This window comes from Sciurus vulgaris (assembly GCF_902686455.1).
Source record: "Sciurus vulgaris genome assembly, chromosome: 11".
NCBI classification, from domain to species: domain Eukaryota; kingdom Metazoa; phylum Chordata; class Mammalia; order Rodentia; family Sciuridae; genus Sciurus; species Sciurus vulgaris.
Window position 1 is genome coordinate 103,470,727 of NC_136472.1, and position 20,669 is coordinate 103,491,395.

Sequence of the window (20,669 nt, forward strand, 5' to 3'; positions counted from 1 at the left end):
ATGAAAAGAAAAGAGAAAGAGGAAGGAAGGAAGGAAGGAAGGAAGGAAGGAAGGAAGGAAGGAAGGAAGGAAGGAAGGAAGGAAGGAAGGGAGGGAGGGAGGGAGGTAAGGAAAGAAGGAAGAAAAAGATAAGAGAGAGCAAAAGCAGTTTTAATAGGTTGCAGAGAATGAAAGAATATTTATTCAAAAAAGTAAAAACCCCATTGTGGTCATTCAGATTCCTGCAAATGACCTGTAAGCTCAGTATGAGTTTCCCTCAATCACACAGTAGCCCCCAAATAGGTATGTCTGCCTCATCTCACAGGAGACACGATTCTAAAAAGTTGGATATAAAGGATATGGAATACATGAAGCCATTTAATGTTCACCAGGGGATTCAGTTAACCTAAGAAAACACACAGGAACTATATTTCCATGAATTCAAAGTCTTTTAATAATAAGAACATTTAGCCCCAATTACTGTATTACTTTTACCAAAAAAAAATTTTTTTACAAAGTTTTCTGAAACTGTCATTTTGGTGGTTGATATTATACTGATGCTATATGTTAACACTTTACATTGAAAAGGAATCATAAAAATCTCATGGCATTACAAACATTTGGTAAGAAGTAGTGTAGTGTCCTCTATCAACTAATGGGGGCTTTCCAGGCTCTCGGGCATACTATTCTCTGAAAAATTATTCATTTCATATTTTCATTTTGATGATAATCTATTTTCTTTACCAGTTATACAAATAAAGTTTTCTCCTTGCTGTGATAATTCACTGTAAGACTTAGTTTTCTGAGCTGAAACTTAATAAAATGAGATCAGTAGGGAATATTCCTGGGAGTCATGAGAATTTTTGTCAAAGGATGGTATCCACATATTTACTAGGGTTTGAGAAATCTTGGCATATGGGGTAAAGCTGAAAATGTAGAAGGGATGTCCACTGTCACAGACTAAGATCACAGTTTGCTCTGGGACCTGGAATGAAGGAGCCAATGTGACCAGTGAGGAGCAGGGAGTGATGGAGGAGAACTATTAAAAAAGAGAGAGCACACAATTGAGAGAGGGTTCCTAGGCTAATACAGCCCGTTTAATGCTTCCATGTTACTCACTCCTTTATCTCAGAACCTCTCAAATGCTGCCCCATCCATTTTCCCACCATATGCAATCAGTGGCCAGGCTTCATCTGTGCCCAAAGGCCCCAGGCCTGTGGATAATAACTGCCTCAGCAGGACAAAAACCCAAAGTTTCCAACAGAGGAAACCTGTTCCAGAACCGCCATAAACTATCCCTGCTCCTAAGCACCTTGCCCAGCCTGGACAGCCTGCTTTCAAACCCTGCCCTGAGGCTGGTTCACTCCTGGGTGTTCTCCCATTCTGCTTTCCCACATGTACCTCTAAAATATCAGTGTGAGGCCCACACCTTGTCTCCCTCACACCACAAAGTATTGGTCCTTAACACACAGAAACACAGTCCTGATCTTGGGATCTGCTCTATTTTAGTATGTCTACCTTGGATACATTGTTCAGTGTTCCTTTCTAAAATCTAACCACTGAGTGCAATCCAATGCTCTAGAGTGTTCATTCTGAGCTTTGTAATTTCCCCAAGTGTCTCTCAGCAGTTGGTGGGCTCTGCTTTCTCCTGGTTGTGCACAGGTGTGTGCCATCCTCTTCAGCTACAAGACCGCAGAGTTGGTCTCCGGGAGACCACTTTCCTCAAGTTTCAGTCCGAGGTTGTCGATTCCAATGCTGGTGACTGGGGGCACACTGCTTTCAGCTGGCTCTGCTGTGCGTGTCGGGGTAGAGCAGTACAGGATAAACCCCACCATGATGACAGTAAAGGACAGGATGTAGAGTCCTGAAAACTGGGAAAGAGAAGAACAGACAATGCACTGTGCTCCCTGATGTACACAGCTTTTTTCTACAATCCTTTGAGGGTTACCTTCTCTTTACCTATTTCTGAAAGTTCTATAAGAAGATGCTAAATGCCCAAACCCTCCCATGTATAGTGGTGAATGCATGAGCTATCCAAACAGCACCTGGCACATCAACCAACTGGATCTTTGCATCTTTAAGGGAAATGGAACTTTGCCTTTCTTTGTGATGATCCAGATGCACCCCTCCCTGAAATCAATCCAACAAAGTGGAGGAAATAAAAAGTCAGCATGAATACCATGAGAGAGCCCATTTTGGATCCTAAGCACAGTGTGCCATATTGTTAAAAAACAGAAGAACATAGGACCTAAGACAAAAAGTGGATTTACATCTGTCATATCTACTCAATAACTTCTCAATCTGTGTATTATAGTTTGGATCTTCTGTGTCTTTCAAAAAGCTCATGTGTTAGTCAATGCAGGAGTGATCAGAGGTGAAATGATTAGATTATGAGACTATAATTTCATCAGTGGATTAATCCATATGATGGAATAATCATTTGAATGGACTACTGGGTGGCAATTGTAGGCAGTGGGGCACAGCTAGAGGAAGTAGGTTACTGGGGGTCTGGCTTTGAGCTGTACTTTGTATCTGGCTCTTTTTGGCTCATGTGTGCACGTATATGGTCCCTCCCCGCCCCCCTTCTCCCTCTCCCTCTCTCTCTCTCTCTCTCTCTCTCTCTCTCTCTCTCTCTCTCTCTCCCTCCTCTCTCTCTCCTCTCTTCTCTCTCCTCTCTCCCCCCCCCCCCTATTCCTGGCTGGAGCCAGCCAACCATGGACTGAATGTCTGAAATACCAAAATAAACCTTTACTCCTGCAAATTGTTCTTGCCAGATATTTTGGTCACAGAAACAAAAAGGTGACTAACACACCTTGCTATTCTAATAAATTTCATTTTGTTATAATAGAACAAATTATCCTGTTTCTGCAGGAAATATTTACATAGTAAAATAAATGATGGACTGCATAGATTCAGACTTTTAGGGCTAAGACACCATTTTTCAGGGAGTTTGAAGCCCAAAGAGGAGAGTGGGGTAAAGACAACCAGGAGAAGGGAGCCTGCAGGAGACATCTGCTACTCCCTCTCCTCCCAGAGGGACAACAGAACAGGAGACCATTCAACAGTCACACCACAAGAATGGAGAGCAGTTTTGGTGACCTTCCCAAAATGCTTCTTTTTAGGAATGAAACACTACCCAGGGCAAAATGCAATACAGACAGAAAGCTAAATCATTGGGTATATATTCCAAAAATGACACCTGAAATGCCCCAAAAAGGTTAAATAAATTATATTAGGTACCTTATAAACTTGCTTTTATATGAATTAAAGATCCATACAAAAGTTCCAGTAATAAATAAATTAACAAAATTAATATAAGTGATTCCCTCTTATCCATGGTTTCACCTTCCTTGGTGTCTATTATCCAAAGCAAGAAGGACGAGAACAGCACCATAAGACATATTCACAGAACTTTTATCACCATCTATTGTTATAATTGTTATCATGAGTCATCATTAATATTATTGTGCCTAATGTATAACCTTTATAATAAGTAAATACATACACATGTATAAAATAGTACATATAGGGTTCAGTGCTCTTCACAGTTTCAGGTCCTGCACACATCTCTGCACCTGGAAGTCTTGGAACACACTGTCCAAAGATAAGGGGGAATTACTGTATTTGCTTTTACTAGCATGATCAATAAAGTACAGAAAGAAAATAACTAAAGACTAATCACGAATGGAAAAGTAAAAATTATGGAAACTGTGTAGCATAAGTAATATGTAATTAAATGCCCTGGATTTTTTTCCTTTTCTTGATACAAGTAAACTTAGTTCACAAATGGTCCTGCTAACCTGATTTTGAAAAGAAGAATAGGAGTAGGAGGGCATGCTATTTTATTCAGGTCAGTAGATGTATTAAATTAGTTTAGGTTTTATATTATGCCCATTAAAAAAGAATTTAAATAAGGGAATTACAAAGAAAAGCCGTAAGAAAACAAAATGGGCTAGGGAAGGGAAAGAGAAAGATTAGAGAAAGAGATGAAAAAGAAAGCAAGATACATTCCCAAAGGTTAGTTTGTGAAATGAGTAGTAAGTAGACTGCTGGTCACAGCCAGCTATGACCTTCTGTGGAACACCACTGGATTTGCCATGCTAATTTTCACAGAAGATTATTACCTCTTAATATTAATCTTTGTAAAGAACAGAATAGCCACAGTCCTCCCTAAGGCAGGACAGCATTCACCATATTCAATGATGATATAGAGCCAGTCACAGCATCGAGCTGAGCAGTTGAGTTACCATCCTACCACAGGCTTTAATTCTTAAATCTAGCATTTAGCATGGTGCCAACACATAGCTGGTGTCTAACAGATGTTTGCAGGGGGGAAATTGATTCAGAGACTATTAGGGGAAGTTAAAGCTGTTTAGAGTACCGTATTTTTTTTTTTTTTTTTAAGACGGAATCTCACTATGTTGCCCAAGTTGGTCTTGAACTCTTAGATTCGAGATATCCTCCTGCCTCAGCTCCCCAAGTAGCTGGGACTATCGGCATGCATCTCTGCACGCAGTTCATTAAACTTTTAAAGTATTATAAGAGGCAATCATACTCTCCTGTAAAGCATTCAGGGGTACCTCTGGGGAAAGCTATATAATTTGTTGAAAACATACCCTGTTTGGTTTGGTGGTTTTCAAATGTTCAGAAGAAAAGCATTGTGTCACTCTTACAAAGGCCAGTGATGAAATGGAGGCACCTTTATTAGAACAGAGACTCCAAGGGAGTGTGGTAAGTCTCCTGAATAGAGGCTATTACCTTTTTTCCTTTTAAAAATTCTAGCCTTTGAGTCTGGATCTATACAGGAAGTTTCTGGTGGCTACTTTATTCAGCAAGTATTTACTCAAGGTCAATTCCAGACGAGCAGAATGCTTAAGGTCTGACACAGACAAGTATAGGACTTTTAAACCTCTTTTTCAACTGTCTTCTTCAAAAGAATTAGAGCCAAAGATATTTGGGGTATACAATTTTTTAAATTGGTGGTATACTGGGCTTTCAATTCTTCTTTTAAAAACTATGTCTAAAGTGCTAGCTGTCTTCATTACTCCCTGAATTGTTTCCGCATCTACAATTTACTCTGAAAATCACTGCAGACCTGCTTTTTGCTCTGTAAGTCTTGAAATGGCCTTTGGACAAAAACAATAAAATCTGATCTGAGTTAAGAGTTAGCTACTAGACCTGCTGGGATAAAGGACCATAAAACAAAAGAACTAGAAAGGAATACATAGACTGCAAGCTCCCATTCTAAGAATAATAGTTTAAAGTCATGTGACCCAAAAATGACATAGAAAAAGTTTTTTCAGGGGGATTGAAGAGTAAATATTTAAGATCTTAATCTTAATTACTTATTAAATGATGTATTAGTAAAGATAAAGAGTTTATAATAATGACAAGGGAACTTTCACTTAGAAGTTTTTCTATAACAGTAGCTCCTTTTTAGAGAATATTTTATTTACCATAGGAAAGTAAAAGTTAAACTACAAAAGCTAAATCAATATGTTTGATTTAATTTTTTTTTTTTTTTTTTTTTTTTGGCCTTGCAAGCACAAGGCCCTGGACAAGGCCCTGGGTTCAATCCCCAGCACCGCAAAAAAAAAAAAAAAAAAAAAAAAAAAAATTTTTTTTTAAACAGCACAGAAGAGAGAGGTCATCAATTCTACTGCTGCACCCAAGGGCTTTCTTTGGGTACAGAAGCTACCATGGGCCTGCAATGGCAGTATAGAAAAGCCATCATCCCCTAGTGGCCGCCATGAGAAATGCAACCACAGCACCACGAAGCAACTCACTGCCTTAAGACTTATGTTGTAGCCCTTCACGATTCTCAAAGGGGGTAAAAAATCTGGGCCTGTCAGGACCACTTCTCAGATTCACTTTGACATTTGTTACTTTTTTTATGATGCTTTCAATAAACTGTAGATACTCCTTCTGTTTTACTTCAATAATACCTTGACCAAGCCTGCAAAGATAAAATCTGGTTCCTATCCTCCATTGCCTTGCAAGGCAAAGGTTTACAGTTCAAAGGCAATAGTGAGCTTCAAGTATCAACAATTCAGATAAGCATTGCGAGTCCGTGTCTGGTTGCTGGGAAAGAGCATAAATCAGCATCAAGGATTCCTGATTGGGATACAAAATTTCCCAGGATAAAGAAATATAGTTTCTATCCCTTACTGAAAATTATCAGGTAACAGCCAACATGGTAACTATCTGCTCCAAGACTATGGGGAAAGAGAGCAAGCAGGTCATCAAGCCTCTACTGCAGGAATGCTGAAAAGGAAAAGAAAAAAAAAAAAAAAAAAGAACTTCTAAGACAGCAGTTCTCAAAAGTGTGATCCAAAGAGCTTTGGGGAAACCCTTGAGGGGAAACTAAGTTCAAAACTATTTTCACAATGATACTAAGATGACATCTGCTCTTTTTGCTTCCACTGTCTTACGAGTGCACAGTGGAATGTTCCTGAGGCTACATGACATGTAATCACAAAGCTGAATTAAGAAGCAGAAACAACTATTTTCTACTAAGCTGCATGCTAAAAAGATTCTTAAAAATGTAAATTAGAGGGGTTGTAGCTCAGTTGCAAAGCACTTGCCTAGCCCTTGTGAGACACTGGGTTCTATCCTCAGCACCACACAAAAATAAATAAAATAAAATAAAGGTATTGGGTCCATCTACAACTTAAAAAGAAAAGAACATCTTAATTTTTTTTAAATGTAAATGTAAATTGATTTCACTTTTTAAAATTTTAGACAATATAATTTTTCATAAAAATGTTATTTATTCTACTACATATTACAAGTTTATTTTTTCTTAATGTGTTAATGAATGAATATTTTTAAATTTCTTAGTTTTAATTTCTAATATGGTAAATAATAGGGAAAAGTAGCTGGAGCCCTCAATTTTTAAGCATTTCAAAGTATCCTGAGATCAAAGAATATAGGAACTGCTGCCCTAGGAGTTTTCAAATTGGCTGTGAAGTCAAAAAACATTTACTTATTTGGTTCTCTCTGAAGTATGAGACAACATGATGAATTCATAAACTTGAGATTCTCATCTTAATAATGAAATGGGGGAGGGGGTAGGAAGCAGAGTGAAAAGAAAATTGGATTGCTGAAAGAGGAAGAAGATAATAAAGACTTTACTACTAACCAGCTGCTCACTAAGACTAAATCACTTAACTACACATAACTTCCCTGGGTCTTTGTTTCCCCATCTCTAAAATAAATAACATAATCAGTAATTCTCAAGAGAAGGTAGTCCAGACTGTGGGGATACCTTTTTTCAAATTACGTATTCATGTTCTTGCTTCACCTGAAGACACAGATAAATTTCCTCCCATCCCACCCCTCTTGATCATTAGTACTTATAGCAGGAAATATAAATGATGGGCGTGGATTATGCTTATGGTGTGCCTTGATGCTCTGGAAACAAAAAAAGTCTGAAAAACCACTGGACTGAACTACCTTTAAAGGTCCCATACAGATACAAGATTACTATCAAAGAGAAACCCCTTGCAATCACACACACTTGATAAGGTACCTATCCCTACTTCCTTTCCATCAGGTAGATGTTGCAGACTGTGTATCTGGGCAAGGAAAAAGGCTCTGAGTGCCCAGTCTAGTTTGCAAGGTCAACAGCAGCTCTGGGATTGCTTGGTTATCACCTGGCAATGCGTATTAGCGTTTCCAAAAGTTAGTGTTCTTGGCTAAAGCAAAGACAAAGCATTTTACCCTTTAGAAAAACTCCAGAAGGGCAATTCTTATTTGGACTGATTTTCCTATTTGGAAACAGTAACAAAAGGAGTTAGGTTTATCCAACTCCTTTTGGAGTGAAATCCTCGTCAAGAGGATGAGGTTTTATTTTTAGATCTAGAGTTTAAAGAAACTACTTAAAGAAATTTGTTTTACACCAGGTTAAGTATTCTTATTTGAACATGATCTATTTTCTTACCTTATAACCAAACAGAAAAAGTCCAAAGAAAAGGCTGTAGAGATCAGCCGTCAGGATGCCCAAGTTGACAGAAGTGGCACTAGTGACTTTAATCACCAATGGCATGAAACTGTATAGGCAAAACATACAGAGAGCAAATGCCACAAACAGCAGAGCTGTGAAAAAATGAAATATCTAATATTATGGGGAGAAATCACAAGACAAAGTGGCTTAAGCTTGGCTGCCACATAAAACTCCCTGATTCTTTAACACATTATCTACAAAACCTATCCTAATGGTCAGCATTGCAAATGAGACTGCAAAGTTCTCTGGAAACTAATAATAAAATAACAAGCTGTCATGTAGATGACAGACCTAAAAAATCTAATAGGGTGTTAAATGATGAAGGCCATAAAATCTTGATTACAGTGTGACTGAGTCAACAGCTCTTATCACCCTCTGCTATCCTATCCACTCTCCCAGGGCAAAGTGATTCTGTGATAAAGGTCAATAAAAACAGAATCAATGTCATATGTCAAGAAAAATCACTCATCTTTTGTTCCTTTTATTTGTTTGGTCAGTGGGGTATGGTTGTGTAACTGGATTCAGAATAAAGTATTTTTAGAACACAAAGACAGATGTGAGATCTTTGTATGTTGTACATCACATTAAATTAAATGCTTCAAGATAGCACAATGTAACTATCCTCTTTGGGGCAGTGCTAGTCATGTGAATGTTGATCACAATAGCAATGCTTCTGCTTTGTATGTACTTCTTTAATCTCATGCCATGCTCAGTACAAATACCTACATTCATATTCCCTCTCTCTCTCTCTCTTTCTCTCTCTCTCTCACAATCTCTGTTATTTAATTGAACTAAGTATTAAGTTATTCAAGCATGGTACACAATCTTCAGTGACATTATGTACTATTTAATTTCTTTCTACCTGTCATTAAATAAGGTTCAAATCTTTCCTCATTTTTTGTTTTGTTTTGTTTTGGCTTTATTTTGGTGCAGACACCTAGCAATGTCAGATGAGAGGAGCAAAAGGAGGTGGTGAATGATTACACAACCTTCAGATGCTTCCAGTTAATGCTTCACAAATTATATCAAGCAGATGGCAACCTTCACACGTTTGAGGACCTAAATACAGAACTAATTGCAAGCTAGTGTGACAAAGGTCAGTCATCAGTCTTGTTCAGAATTCCTAGTTTAAGAAGAAAAAAAAAGCTATTCTTGCAGTTAAAGATTAAAAATTAACTTTTATAAGGGTTCATCTATCAATTCTCAGAAAAAAATCAATGTAAACCCTTATCATCAGTGTGATTTTACAAAGATACATAAATATCATTAAAATGAAGTGTTCATTTTTTGGTGTGCCTTTTGTCAGTTAACAGACAGAACACCAATGACAGAATTACTAATTCACATACCAATTTTCCAGTCCCAGTGAATGCTGGCAATATCCTTATATTCCACAATCAATCTAAGATAAAAACAAGAGGTTATAGAGAGAGAGTCACATATTACTCTTTACTACTTCATAAGTAGTTTAGTTGCTATACTTCAGCTAAAAGTAAGGAATTATGTTGACTTTTGAATTTTTCTTAGGAAGTAATTATCTTCAATAAAAATGACAGAGAATAAAACCAAAGGAGTTCATAAAGATATGTCAGACTCCCTTACAAGTGGTCTTCAACAGCAGTCAGGTATGGAAGGAAAACGTGGCATACTGCTTTCCCTTGAACAAGCTTAGAAAGTTAATGTGTTAATATTTTCCGGAAATAATTTAAAAAGAAAAGTTCTTACTGTCAATGCCTCCACAACATTGTAATCAGGAATCCCACACACATAAGAAAATAAGACATAATCTTGATGTTTTAACAATCCTCTAATAGAGCTTTATCAGATTTTTTATTTCAGAAGTGAATTTGGGCTTAAATGAGCAAATGAATATTTGGAATCAGATAGCAATCTATGATATATTTGCTTAGTTTGTTCTTAAGAAAAATCTTAGAAGCTTACAGCTGTATGCCACTGATAATCGTTCCAAATAAGCCCACCATTCCTAAAAATTCCTGTCTGCTCAGCTTCTTCACAATGTATTCTTCACACACATTAGAAACGGCATAGAGGGAAGCTCCAAGCAGAACCAAGAGGTCACCAATCAGCACGTCACTCCCTACAGACAGGCAAGACACAAAAAGGAATAGACTGTCAATAACTGAACCAGGGCTTTGTCTGACTCGTGCTCACTTAAGTAAGATTTTATTTAACCCTGGCTTCTAGAAGTTCATACAATTCTCGCTGTAGCAAAGTTTTCATATTTTGACTCCTCAGGAGACTAAGAGACTGGAAGATGGTATTATATGCCATAATGTGAAACCTCAGAAAATGATTCAATAACTTGACTAATTCATGAAATTTGTTGAAAAGAACATATTAAAAACTACAGGTCAGGAAGTATGGAAAGCAAGGCACTTTTCTCTCTTAATCCAAGGAGACACTTGAAATCCGGTGCATTCAGACCTTATTTAGATTTTATACTTTCTTGTCTAAATCAGACACAAAGTCTAAATTTCACCAAAGTCATCTACAGTGACTTTGGATGTCACCAGTGAACACCATGTCTCCTTTTTGATAAAAACAGAAAAACAAGTCTCTACAATAGATTTTCCAGTAACTAATCCAAATGTTCAAACCAAAAGAAGGTGATTGCAAATATGCAAAGAAATGACTCTTATGAGATAAAAACAAAGTATTTACTGTGACGGAGCAGGGAAGGACTGCGGGCCAGTGGGAACAGGAAGATCATTTTGTGGAAATGGTTACAAAACACCAAACAAGTACAGCTGAAAATAAAATGTAAATGATAGTTAACCAGAATGTGTTTTCTGCCTTTGACTTGTATCTCTGCAAAACTAAAAGTGAAAACATGAGCAAGACTTTTCTGTGACTGAACTACGAAGAAGTAACACACATGATCTTACCCGAGTTGTCTTCCCTCCCGGCTAAGATGTCTGCACCGACCATGGTTCCTACCCCCAACAGACAGACAAACACAGCAATGAAGTGGATCACTCTGTATCTTGCATGAAGAACAAACCACGAGAGAGCCATCAACACAGGAATCCCAAAGCAATCCAAAAGCTTCAAGGAAAGAAAAATAAGCAGCTTCAAATGTCTCTCATAAGTTAAAAAGTGGAAGTAAATTAAGTAAAAATAATTAAGTAAAAATAAGAAGTAAGAATAAGAAGCAGTATTTCTTGAGCATTTAGTATTGCTAGTCCTGTTATGCTAAGCGTTTTACCTCAACTGATTTTAAAATCCTTACAACAACCCTGAGAGCTTGGAATTATAATCCCATTTTATACATGAGAAAACAACAGCACAGAAAGGAGAAAAGAGTTGGCCAAAACCATATTGTCAAAAATGGGAGAGCTGGTTGCGGAACCTAAGAATTCTATTCAGGGGTATATGCAATTTACCTCTACATGCCCACTTGTGTTTATCCTTAAATCCAGCAGGCAAACTTTCCTTCCTGCATTTGTCTATTTGCTCAGTCAACAAATACTTAAGAAGCATTTTGCATGTGCAAGAGGAGATAGGACTACAGAGGTGAACAAGATAGATACAAGCCCTGCCCTCAGAAGTTATACAAAGTAGACAGGTATGGAATAAAAAAATCACAAAGCCAGATATGTAATTGCAAAAGGGGAAAGTGCTACAGAAAAGTAAAAGTCACATTGATAGAGCAAGCAGAAACCTCTCCCTGATGAGTATCTGATCCCATCACATGAGACAAAGGTTTGTTCATACTCTTGCTTGTTTTCATCATATGCTCCTCCATCACCTGTTGATCCTAGGTCCAGAAAACCCTCGTGGACCCCTGATATGGTCGATCTCTTAGTGTCTCAGGGACACTAAGAGTGTCAAAATTATAACAAATCCAAAACTATTTGCAAGATAAAAGAAAAATAGAGATCATACTTATTTAATTCTTAATTTCACAAAATTATGTGAATTCAAGGATAAAATATATTCAAGGTGATTCTTGATTCATTCAAGTGTGTGTGTGTGTGTGTGTGTGTGTGTGTGTGTGTGCCTTACACTAAAAAATATTCCTGAAACTGCTGGATTTTGGTTTACCCTGTAATTTTGTGGTTTGGTTGATCTGTTTGGTTTGATTTGGTTGTTTAAGTCTTGTTCATGATTCCCTCTGAATCTGTTTAGTCATAGATGAGGCAAATCTCTATAAATCTCCAGCAGCCTATCTGATCCTGTCTGCTTTTCACTGTAGTATCATCACTGGAATCCAACACACCAAGTGCAGAAATGGGCACCTTGCCTTGTTATTTATTCCAGCTGCAGTTCTCTAATCTCCTAAGTGCTTTATTGAGCCTGCCTGAATAACAAACCATTAAATGATACAAATGAAAATAGCCTGTCCCGGAAGACAACAGCAGAACCCAGCCATCATGGCTTAACAAAATCTAAACTAGAGTTCTTAAACCAAAAAAAAAAAGGGGGAGAAAAATTTCACTCACAACTATCACAGAAGACTCCCTATCCAAAAACTGTATATTAAAATCAAACTTGGGGTGCGGGGGTGGGGGGAAATAACAGAATGAGTCAAAAACTATTACCCTAGGTAAATGTATGATTACACAAATGGTATGCCTCTACTTCATGTACAAACAGAGAAACAAGATGTATCCCATTTGTTTACAATAAAAATAAATTTTAAAAAATAAATAAAAATAAAAAAATAAATAAAATCAAACTTGAATCTGCTCTACCTGTAGCAATTTTGGTGTTTTGTTTAACTGCGTTTAGACCTTGAACCAATTAAAATCTTTTTATCATTACTAATCAGATATCAAAGTTTCTGAAAAGTGAAATTAGTAATTAAACTATGTATGAGATTATAAGGGTAGATATGACTAGAATATGCCATTTTCTACATAAACTCACTCCTACTTGTGATAAACTTCCTCCTTTATGTAACTCTGGTTATAATATTGTGTGAAATTCTGTTTTTTGTGTGTGCTTCCTATGGTGTCTCTTATGGCTTAGGTATGAGGTGTCCTCCAAAAACTCATGTGTGAGTTGATGCAAGAACATTCAGAGGTGAAATGATTAGGTTAAGAGTGTAGCCTGATGGTTAGTCCACTGATATGGATTAACTGGTGGTGACTGTAGGCAGGGAGGGTATAGCTGGAGGTTATAGGTCACTGAAGACATGACTTTGGGGTATGTATTTTGACCCAGTGGAGCTCCCTCTGCTTCCTGTTGCCACAACCTGAGCTGCTTTCCTCTGCCATGCTCCTCTGTCATGAGTTCTGCCTCACCCTGGGCTCAGAGTTATGTAGTCAGTCATCTATGGACTGAGACCTCCAAAACTGTGAGCCAAAATAAACTTTTTTCCTCTTCTAACTACTCTTGTGAGGGTTTTTGGTCACAGTAACAAAAACACTAACTTAAACAATGTCTGTCTTAACAAATCATTTCCTATCTCGGAACTTTAAACTATACCAATGAAAAAACTAAGGTTTGCTGAGCACAATGCTTAGCACAATGTTACAGAGAGAAAAAAAAAAAGTGCTTAATAAAACACATTCTAGGAATAACATTCAATGTATGTTCACATAGAAAAAAATACATTTTTAATCAATCTTTACCTTTTCCAGTGAAATGAGTTTAATTTCACTTTAATTTTTCCACAGGTCCTAAAATTTGGACATCTCATAAGAACATTTCTGTGTTATGCATAGTGAGAAAGGTGATGTATCAAGAATTATAAATTCATAGAACTGTGAAGTCTAAACATAGCACTGGAGTCAATTTCACTTTACTCTCCATATATAAAACATTTTGTTGCTAGTAAGGTGAGTCAGTGTTGATACATTGCATCCTCTAATATTAAGACAACTAAAATCAGTCTTCCTCAACTTTTTCTTTCAACCCAAGAGTAAAACTAATAAAGAAATAGGGATGACAGTTTTACCTTTGGCTACCATCTCTCCCCAAGTTGTTTAATAGACTCCTTCCAGTAGGTTCCTTTGCTTGCAAACCCCCAACTTTTCTGTTGTACAAAGGTATATCCACTTTCATGTTTGAACAACATATAAAACAGAACTCCTGTCAACATCACAGCACCAACTGCCAACTAAATATTTATGCTTATTTGGTAGGAATTGTTCTAATCTGCTGTAGCATTAGTGGTTTAGGACATGATTAATGTGTATACATTTTCACTAATTCCAGACATTACTCCTTACCACATATGCTCTACTGGAAAACAGATAACATCCACCTGTGTTTAGGTTTTTCTTCAAGTAAACAGATTTCAATAAAATTAGCACATATAAGCATATGTTCTCCCCTTGAAGCTACAGCAGTCAGAAGGCTCCCTCTCACCTGGACGCTGGTTAGTGTGGTATATTGGTATGCTCTGACGATCAGGTAATTTGCTTCCACATCTGCCAGTCCTAGCAGAATGTACTTCCACCATTTTCTTTTCAAGATGTCTAAAAGATTATCACTGCCTAGTTGAAAGAACACTGGGTTAGTGTATATTGCTTGAGAATAATAAAAATACACATTCATCTGAAGATCAGAGAGTCCAAGCCAGGGTATATTGTGCATTTTGAAAGTAGTCCAACCTAAGTTTCATTACCCAGAGTCCAAACTCCTGCACCAACTTAGCAAAGTCAATCAGATTTTTTCTAGTATGATACTCAAGTTAACCTGTCACCATAGACCAAGAACTCAATGAAAGCCCCAGAAAGAAATTGAAAGAAACGTGGTTAAATTCCCTTTCCTGTTGTAAAAGAAGTACAAGATCCAGATACAAGCATGGATGTCATTATTTCTGACTAGTTACAGACTATTCTAGGAAATGAAATGTTTTCCTGTGGATTAACTGGGTATTTAACCTCCATTCATGGGATCCTTCAAAGGAAACTGCACATGGTCTTTATTTTGAAAGAGATGAATTGTCAAGTAAAAGGAAGCCAGTGGTAAGCTTAGGAAAAGGCACAGCCATACTACTAAACAAGCAACTTTTATTTCCCCAAATCTTATTTATTCATATTAACAAAGAGCCAATATTTTGGAGAATCTAGCAACATAGGAGATGTAGAGTTGGTATGCATATGGGAAGGACCTATGAAGAAACAAAACTAGTGAGAATCATAACCAAATAAACATCATTAAAACCCAACTGGCAGGAACACCCTGAAGACAGAATAAGTCTTCCTCGAGGTAAGATCCATGGAAGGCACCTCACTGATAGGTGGCCTCACTGATACATTTATGAATCACACCGCCTTCCTGAAGTCCAGAGCTTCAGAAAAGAGAAAGGTCCAGGTCTATTAACCATGTACTGGTTTTGCTTCCACCTCCTAAAACTCTTGCCAAATGTGGTGTTCCCCTGCCCCTGAACAAGATTTCCCCTCTCACAACTGGTTTCTATTAAAAAAATCATTAAACCTGACACATAAGAATATCAATGCACTAAGGTTCATTGTTAAAGTGGATTAACAAATGCCACACTGGCAATTTTAAAAATACGATGAAACCCAGTCAGATGGGTTACCCACTTTCTTCATGCTCCTGAACTGAATCTTATTTAATTGATTTGGCAATACCATGCTCTTCTTTTCTTGTGAGAAGGACGTTAGGGCTGCAAAACAAGCAGCCTCTAATACAGAGAGGTGGTGGGGTATGGCTTCTGGGACAGGCTGCCTAGTTGAATTCCTGGCTCCCCCAGTTACTGCCAACATGACCTAAAGCAAGTTATCTAAGCTACAGGCCTCTGCTTCCTCTTCTGTTAAATGAAGATAATAGTAACACTGAACTATGAGGCTTCCCTAAGTTCATACATAACAAACAAGTTAAGCAATCAAAAATGATGCCTGGGGCTCTGGTGGAGCTCAATGGTCACAAATGCCTAGTGTGACCAAGACCCTGGATCTGATTCTCAACACCACACACACACACACACACACACAGCCTAATCTTTCCCATTTTTTGTGTAACTAGCTAGAAACAATAATTCAACAATTCTCTGACGGTGCTAAAGTAGCTTGGTCAGCTAGTGATAATGACGTTGAATCCTTGCCAAGTTATCATCTTTGTCACTCTCAAAACAGATTTGATCTACATGCAATCTGTGCTGTATGCAGCATTCTCCCCTTGGCTGAAAATACATATTTTGGAAAGTGAAGTTCTTGACTTTTCAAGTGTTTCCGATATTGGCTCTTAATTTTATCAACCAGATAGGAAATGAAGAAAAAATGAAATCCAACAGTTACGCTTTTTTTTTTTTTACAATTTCCACCCTGTTACAAATAGTTGGTGCTACATACTCAATTTTAATCAACTTCAGAGAGTTACACATACATTTCTAGTCACTACTTTAAAAATGTCATGCTTTTCTAATAACTTTTATAACCACAGCTACAGTTTTCTTTTCTTGATTTTGCACTGTTTTATTTTTTAAGAGTCTAAAAGCAGGACATCTTTATGAAGGTAATTTTGTTGAAAAGGTAATTTCCACATTTGACCTACCTGACTGAAATGCCAGCATCATTGTATAAATTAGGAACAGTAAGCAATAGTTGATAAAGCTCTGAAGCATGGGGGTGTTCACTTTGTACTTTTCTGCCAAATACTGGCTGGTGATGGCTGTCCCACATATACACAAGGACAACATCTGGCCCAGAGCAATGGTTTTCAAAATATTCCTAGAAAATAAAAGAGGAAATCAGAATAACTTGCAAGTAAGTTATATCCATCACACACACACACACACACACACACACACACACACACACACACACACAACTTGCAAAACATAAAGGGAAATGATAAATGATTGCAAATGGTTCCTTATTTCATTATATCGCTTACTACATGTGCACAAAAGTAAAACTGTTGGATTTTTGAGCAACTACATTTTTATTCTTTTTTTACATTTCTGACCCCCCCAGTCTCATGAAGAAATGTTTTGCCATTTAATTGATCATCCATTCAGTGATCACTTGACTTACTTAAGCTACGTCATATGCCATTTGATGTGTGTATGTGTGTGTGTGACTTTTAAAAAAAAAAACTCAGTTTTAACTCTAGTTTTAAATTCTCTCTATTCAGTAAGCATTTGACATTTTGTCATCCTTTCACTCTCCGAATACTTTGTTTCTTCAACTGCCCTTCTAGAAGCAGTGATTGTCAATGTTGCCCGCACATTTGAATCATGGCGCTTGGTAGTGGATCCTAGCCCAGTTGAATCTGGTCAACACCATGATGCAGACTCATGAGAGACCCTGAAGCAGAAGGCAGAGCTAAGCAGTGTCCAGATTCCTGATCCACAAAAACTGTGAGATAATAGATATGGGTTGTTTTCAGCCTCGAAGTTTATGCTAATTTGTTATGTAGCAATAGATAACTGGCCCTTTTTAGTCACAAAATAAATATTTGTTAAGTGAAAGAATGTAAATAAACTACTTTGTCGGCCCAAAGATACACTTCCCTATTTTCCCAATGGGTTGGAATAGTTAGAGAAAGATAAGAAATTCTGAGAATGCCATGACACAGAAGTTAGGATAGAAAAAGAAATTTTAAGAAGGAAGAGATCATCAATAAATACGTAGTGTCAGAATGTAGAGAGAGTGACATGATGGCTAAGGAAACTCAGCAGCTGCTGGATCTTTGAAGGAAAACTTTTGTTGGTGGGAATGTCTGAAGTGGGATTTCAGTGGGTTGAGAGAACAGAAGACCTGCAAGTGAATGCACCAAACAGATAGCTGTTTTTAAAAGTGATGAAAGGGAGGAGAAAAGGGACAGGTGAAGAGTTCAAAGAAGAGGCAGCAGTGTTGAGGACAGGGTTTTTATTGTCTTGTTCAGTGTTATGGTTTGGATGTGAGGTGTCCCCAAAAAGCTCACATGTGAGACAATGCAGGAAGGTTCAGAGGAGAAATGACTGGGTTGTAAGAGTCTTAACCCAATCAGTGAATTAATCCCAGATGGGATTAATTGAAGTGGTAGGGTGTGGCTGGAGGCTGGGAATTGGGGCATGGCTTTGGGGTATTTATTTTGTATCTGGAGAGTGGAGACTCTCTTCTTCCTAATGATGCGAGCTGCTTCCCTCTGTCACACTCTTCTGACATGATGTTCAGCCTCACCTGAGCACCAAGGAATGGAGTCAGCCTTCTATGGACTAAGATCTCTGAAACTGTATTCCCTCAAATAAACATTTCCTCCTCTATAATTGTGCTGGTCAAATCATTTAGTCACAGCAGCAAAAAAGCTGACTGAAATACTCAGGGATCAGGGAAACTTACACATGTTTGGAAGATAAACAGAAGGCATCATGGGTGAATGCCTAAAGAACCACAAGGAAGAAAATTAAGAGATGATGAGCACAGACAGTTCTTGGAAGGGTCAGGAACCAGGGCTGAGAACACTACAACTTTTATCTAAAATATTCTCTATAGAAATACTTCCTGGCCATACTACCTAAAGTGCTATACAAATTCAATGCAATTCCAATTAAAATCCCAATGACGTACCTTACAGAAATAGAGCAAGCGATTATGAAATTCATCTGGAAGAATAAGAAACCCAGAATAGCTAAAGCAATCCTTAGCAGACAGAGTGAAACAGGGGGTATTGCAATACCAGATCTTCAACTCTACTACAAAGCAATAGTAACAAAAACAGTATGGTATTGGTACCAAAATAGAAAGGTAGATCAATGGTACAGAATAGAGGACACGGACACAAACCCAAATAAATACAACTCTCTCATACTAGAAAAAGGGGCCAAAAATATGCAATGGAGAAAAGATAGCCTCTTCAACAAATGGTGCTGGGAGAATTGGAAATCCATGTGCAACAGAATGAAACTAAACCCATATCTCTCACTATGCACGAAACTAAACTCAAAATGGATTAAGGACCTCGGAATCAGACCAGAGACCCTGCAGATTATAGAAGAAAAAGTAGGTCCAGATCTTCAACATGTCGGCTTAGGACCAGACTTCCTTAACAGGACTCCCATAACACAAGAAATAAAAGCAAGAATCAATAACTGGGATAGATTCAAACTAAAAAGCTTTCTCTCAGCAAAGGAAACTATCAGCAATGCGAAGAAAGAGCCTACAGAGTGGGAGAATATCTTTGCCAATCATACTTCAGATAGAGCACTAATCTCCAGAATCTATAAAGAACTCAAAAAACTCTACTCCAAGAATTCAAATAATCCAGTCGACAAATGGGCTGAGGAAATGAATAGACACTTCACAGAAGAAGATCTACAAGCAATCAACAAACATATGGAAAAACGTTCAACATCTCTAGTAATAAGAGAAATGCAAATCAAAACCACCCTAAGATTCCATCTCACCCCAATTAGAACGGCGATTATCAAGAATACGAGCAACAACAGGTGTTGGCAAGGATGTGGGGAGAAAGGTACGCTCATACATTGCTGGTGGGACTGCAAATTAATGCAGCCACTCTGGAAAGCAGTGTGGAGATTCCTTAGAAAACTTGGAATGGACCCTCCATTTGACCCAGCTATTCCACTCCTTGGCCTCTACCCAAAGGACTTAAAATCAGCATACTACAGAGATACAGCTGCATCAATGTTCATAGCTGCTCAATTCACAATAGCCAGATTGTGGGACCAACCTAGATGCCCTTCAATTGATGAGTGGATAAAGAAGCTGTGGTATATATATACAATGGAATATTACTCAGCCATAAAGAATGATAAAATTATGGCATTTGCAGGCAAATGGATGAAATTGGAGAATATCATGTTAAGTGAGATAAGCCAATCTCAAAAAGCCAAAGGACGAATGATATCGCTAATAAGTGGATGATGACACATAATGGGGGGAGGGAAGGGTTAGTGTTAGGGTTAGAGTTAGGGTTAGGGAGGGAGGCAAGTATGGAGGAAGGAAGCACTGTATAGAGGGAAAAGAGGGGTGGGAGGGGTGGGGGGAAGGGAAAAAATAACAGAATGAATCAAACAACATTACTCTATGTAAATGTATGATTACACAAATGGTATGCCTTTACGCTATGTGCAAACAGAGAAACAACATGTATCCCATTTGTTTACAATTAAAAAAAAGACTATTAAAAAAAAATACTTCCTTGAACGTATAAAAAAAAAAAAGGTAAAAATGTGAATTCATTATTATATGAACCTCAGAGTTCATCTAGTTCACTGGTTCTCACTGGTTCTCCACCCTGGATGTATTAACAGGAGAGCTGTTTTAAAAAGTACTATTAGCTAGGGAAAGAGCCAGTGGCAGAGAACATGCTTAGCATGCAGAAGGTCCTACATTCAATCTTCAACAGCAAAAAACAAACTAATAGAATAAAATGCTGATTCCCAGGACCCAAACCAGACCAATTATTTGACAGTCTCTATCGTGGAATCTAGGAATTGCTATGCATTTAGGGAACCAGATTGAAACCACTGATGCAGTTCAACCTTCTAATGTTATATATAGCTGCCAAAGGAAAGTTCACAGAGGAGATGAGGTGCCTTAGGGATCCAATCTGATATATGAATTTCTATTAAATTACTGGATGTGTAATTTTCCTTTTTGCAGTATTGGGGCTTAAACCCAGGAGTGACCTACTACTGACCTAATTCCCAACCTTTTTTTTTTTTTTTTGGAGACAGGATCTTGCTAAGTTGCACAGCTGGCCTCGAATTTGCCTCAGCCTCCCAAGTAGCTGGCATGGT

At 37.8% G+C, this 20,669-nt stretch overlaps 1 protein-coding gene and 1 long non-coding RNA gene across 2 annotated transcripts in view; one reads left to right on the forward strand and one right to left on the reverse strand.

Annotated features, from left to right (window-relative positions):
- Positions 1–409: 409 nt before the first annotated feature.
- The window catches only part of SLC35F2 (solute carrier family 35 member F2), a 57,141-nt gene continuing 36,881 nt past the window's right edge, over positions 410–20,669 (reverse strand). Inside the window, exons 2-8 of the mRNA XM_079101630.1 lie at positions 16,475–16,650; positions 14,321–14,448; positions 10,891–11,050; positions 9,926–10,082; positions 9,334–9,386; positions 7,922–8,076; positions 410–1,850 (exon numbers count right to left, since the gene is read on the reverse strand). Of these exons, the coding sequence (XP_078957756.1) occupies positions 1,662–1,850; positions 7,922–8,076; positions 9,334–9,386; positions 9,926–10,082; positions 10,891–11,050; positions 14,321–14,448; positions 16,475–16,650 (1,018 nt within the window). The 3' untranslated portion in view covers positions 410–1,661. The remainder of the gene's footprint in view (positions 1,851–7,921; positions 8,077–9,333; positions 9,387–9,925; positions 10,083–10,890; positions 11,051–14,320; positions 14,449–16,474; positions 16,651–20,669) is intronic.
- Positions 8,085–17,196, forward strand: LOC306638369. Its single transcript, XR_013757484.1, has 3 exons — positions 8,085–9,080; positions 13,627–13,682; positions 17,123–17,196. It is a non-coding gene; the product is annotated as an uncharacterized lncRNA (long non-coding RNA).